Source organism: Sorex fumeus, unplaced genomic scaffold (genome assembly GCF_029834395.1).
Source record: "Sorex fumeus unplaced genomic scaffold, SorFum_2.1 ptg000050l, whole genome shotgun sequence".
Taxonomy (NCBI): domain Eukaryota; kingdom Metazoa; phylum Chordata; class Mammalia; order Eulipotyphla; family Soricidae; genus Sorex; species Sorex fumeus.
Genome location: NW_026606107.1, coordinates 6171704 through 6175715, shown reverse-complemented (window position 1 = coordinate 6175715; position 4012 = coordinate 6171704). Strand labels below are relative to the sequence as shown.

Below are 4012 nucleotides of genomic sequence, written 5' to 3'. Positions count from 1 at the left end.
ATCAAATACCCTGGTAAATACAAGTCTTTATGGCACTAGAACTGCTGTTGTCAAAAATGATTGAGAACACCCAATCATTGTCCAGTCATGCTGGAATTTAACATCATAGCTACTGTCAAGCATCAGCAGCTTCAAACCATGGTTATGAGCTCATATTTGTTAAATTTTGGAGCTGTACCTAGAGCAAGAAACTACTCACTGCAAATTCCCAGAAGTCATACAGGGACTCACAAATATTCAGCTACAGACTCTGCTTAGAATTAGTGGCATGAATCCTAAATTGTTGCCTAAGCATTATTGAAAATGTAAATTCTCTTTAAGCATTCAAATAGCACTAGGCACAGTGGAGAAATTCACCTACATTAGTGTATGAAAAGACCTCCAGAAGGATTTCAAGCATATCAGAACATTTTAACTTCCTGATGAAAACTTAGGAGCAATAATCCTGATGATGCTTACTGAAATAAGAAAACCAGAGCAATGAATAAATGAAGAGAGAGAAAATATGATAAAAATATAAACATAAATCACTGAGTTAAAGAATACAGAATTTAAAATAAAATGCACAAAGACAGGATATCAGAAACAGAATTGAAATATTAAGGTTGAGGGTAAGGTACAGGAAACCATAAAAAGTAAACTATGAAAACATAATGTGAAAATAAGTCAAATACAAGCATTTTAATAGACATCAAGAGGACTTAAATTTATGTCATCAAAGCTATAGAAGAAAGGAGTGGAAGAAAAAACAATTGCTTGTAAAAATAATAGAACTTCCCCAATATGAGGAAGGATACATATGTCAAGGTCTAGGAAGTTCAAAGGTTTCCAAATAAAATGAACTAAAATGTACAACATCAAGACACATTATGATTAAAAAAGCAAGAGTCAAAATCATAGAGTGAATTACAAAAGCAGCCCAAAAAATCCAAACCAGGACAGAGATACATTGCAGAAGGTAAAATACTTGTGTTCCATGATACTGAACTGTGTTTGTTACTGATAAGAGTGATTTCTGAGAACAGATACAGGTTCAGAAGTAAGTGCTGAGCAAGTGTGGCCTCAAAACACAATAAATAAAGATCACATACATGTTATCCTCATAACATACAGAACAGTTTTGTCAAAATAAAACTATGAGTCAGGAGAGAATTGTATGATGTAGTAATTTAGTTTAATTAAAAAAAGACTTTAACCAGTTATTTTTAATCAAACTTAATAATCAAATGTGAAGGTGTGATACAAAGCACTTTAGAATATCAATAATTAAAGCCATAGCTATAAAATATATTTAATGAATATTTAATGGTCCTCTATAAAAATGAAAAAATGTAAATAAATATTTAAGATACTTTAAAAATACAAAATATAGGAAAGGAGTAAATAATGGATCACTTGTGATTTACTCAAAATTCCTTTAAGTTTTATAGGAGATATAAGCTGGAAGGTCTAGATGTTAATTTAAACTGTTTAATAATATTCCCACTTAATTTATTAAAATAATATTTTGATTTTATTCATTAAATTACAATTTAATTAACACTAAGTTATTTCAGAATTTGGGGGGAGAGGCAATTCTTAGGACTTACTCTTTTCTCTGTGTTCAGGTATTACTCCTGGCAAGGCTCAAGAGACAATATATGATGTTGTGGATTGAAACCAGGTTGGCTACAAGCAAGGAAAGTACTCTACATTCTGTTTTATCTCCCCAGTTCATATAGATAATTATTTTTTTCATTTACAGATTTTCATTGTTAAAGCACTGCAGCACTGTAGCACTGTCATCCCGTTAATCATCGATTTGCTTGAGCTGGTGCCAGTAGTGTCTCCATTTGTTCCAGCCCTGATATTTTAGCATCGTAAACTTTATGGCCTCTCTCCGAGGATGCGGCACACCAGCTGGATGTCTGGGCATAACGGTGACGTGCTTGGCGTGGATGGTGCAAAAGTTGGTATCCTCAAAGAACCCCACCAGGTAGACCTTGCACGCCTCCTTCAGCATCATGATGTCTGAGCTCTAGGGGTGCAGGTCAGTCTTGAAATCCTGTGCAATCTCACGCACCAGCCGCTGAAACGGCAGCTTGCAGATATGCAGCTCAGTGGACTTCTGGTAATGTCGGATCTCGCGCAGCGCCAAGGTGTCAGGCCGATAGCGGTGCGGCTTTTGCCTGCCACCTGTGGCTGGCACGCTCTTGTGGGCTGCCTTGGTGGCCAGCTGCTTGCTGGGTGTTTTTCTGCCCATTGACTTGTGATTGCAGATTATAACTGTCAATGGCATAATAGGTGGACTTCACCATGAATTTTCCCTGCATTAGTATGACTCAGAAGGGACACTGAGGTTCTTAATTTCAGGGATCTGGGAAGATAAAGGCATAAATTAAGTGCCCTCAGGCATTCTGATTTTAGCATATTTTTTCATAGGATGTCGTTTGTTAAATTGTAAAGATCTATGTTTTCCCTTCCTTAGTCTCTTTACAGGATATATACATATATATACACATATATATATATATAATTATGTCTATAGACTTCTACTCAGATCTATTCGATATCCACATCCACCTGCCCACATACCAAATTCCACAGGATGGGTATATCAAATTCCACAGGATGGGTATATCATTCCCAAAGTTCTCCCTTCCGAAATTCAACACACCATTTCATTGGTAGAGAAGCCTACAGCACCTGGTCCAGATAAGGTCAGATTGAAACACTTGAGTAATCTGCTGCCAGTACTCGTCAATACACTGGCTCGGCTCTTCACATGTTACCTGTCTGAATGCAAGGTTCCGTTCCAATGGAAAATCATGAGGACTGTACTACTGTACAAGAAAGGAGACATCCACAACATTGGCAACTATTGGCTGATCTGCCTGTTGTCTGTCATCTACAAGCTGTTCACTTGAGCCATCCTGAATAGGATTGACAGAACACTAGATGAAGGACAACCATGCGAGCAAGCCTTTTTCCGAAAAGGATTCAGCACCATCAAACATATCCGCATGATAACCAAGCTCATTGAGGCTTTTTGGGAGTTCAAGATGCCGCTCTGTCTAACGTTCATTGATTTAAAGAAGGCCTTTGATTCTGTTGAGACGGAAGCAGTCATTGAAGCCCTAGCCAAACAGGGCATTCAAACTCAGTACATCAGTATCCTCCGTGAGCTGTGTTACCAGGATCTCACCATTCTACAGGGAGGTGATCATTGATGTCAAGAGAGGGGTTCAGCAGGGTGATACCATTTCACCAAATCTCTTCAGTGCCACCCTCGAGAACGTCATGCAACGAGTGGAATGGGAAGGAATGGGAGTGAAGATAGACGTTTGGCAACTACACCACCTTAGCTTCGCTGATGACATTGTTCTAATAACACCAAACATCAGCCAAGCGGCACAAGCGCTGGCCAACTTCGACTGTGAGTGTGGAGAGGTCGGACTACAGCTGAATCTCACCAAGACAACGTTTATGAGAAACAGTCTTGTTCCTGACATTCCATTCACTCTCAAAGGGACAAATATCTCCGAATGCAATGGTTATGTGTACCTAAGTCAAAAAGTCAACATAACGAATGACCTGGCACCTGAGTTGTGCAGAAGGAAGAGAGTGGCTTGGAATGCCTTCAAGAGCGTCAAAAATAGCTATGAGGACAAAGAACCTCTGGCTCAGGGCACATCTCTTTGATTCCACTATTCTTTCTGTATTAACATACGCCTCAGAGAGCTGGGCCCTACAAAAACAGGATAAGAATGCTATTGGTGTCTCACAAAAAGGAATCGAAAGAGCCATGCTTGTAGTATCACGATTCACTCAAATGAGAGAAAGAATCCAGAGTTCTGGCCTCTGTCAATGATCAAGAATCAGAGACGCTGTCTCATTTACCAAGCCGTCAAAAATCAGATGGGTGGACACATAATGAGATTTGGAGGCGACTGCTGGACTAGAGCCATTACCGACTGGCTTCCACGGGGATGTCAAATGGACGCGTGGCCACCCACCTACAAGATGGTCAACT

General features: G+C 39.3%; 1 protein-coding gene across 1 annotated transcript; it reads right to left on the bottom strand.

The window, feature by feature from the left end:
* Positions 1 to 2017: 2017 nt before the first annotated feature.
* Positions 2018 to 2242, bottom strand: LOC130032616 (histone H3.3C-like). Its single transcript, XM_056124158.1, has one exon. The coding sequence runs from the start codon at positions 2240 to 2242 to the stop codon at positions 2018 to 2020; it is 225 nt and encodes a 74-aa protein (XP_055980133.1).
* Between the last annotated feature and the right edge of the window lie 1770 nt (positions 2243 to 4012).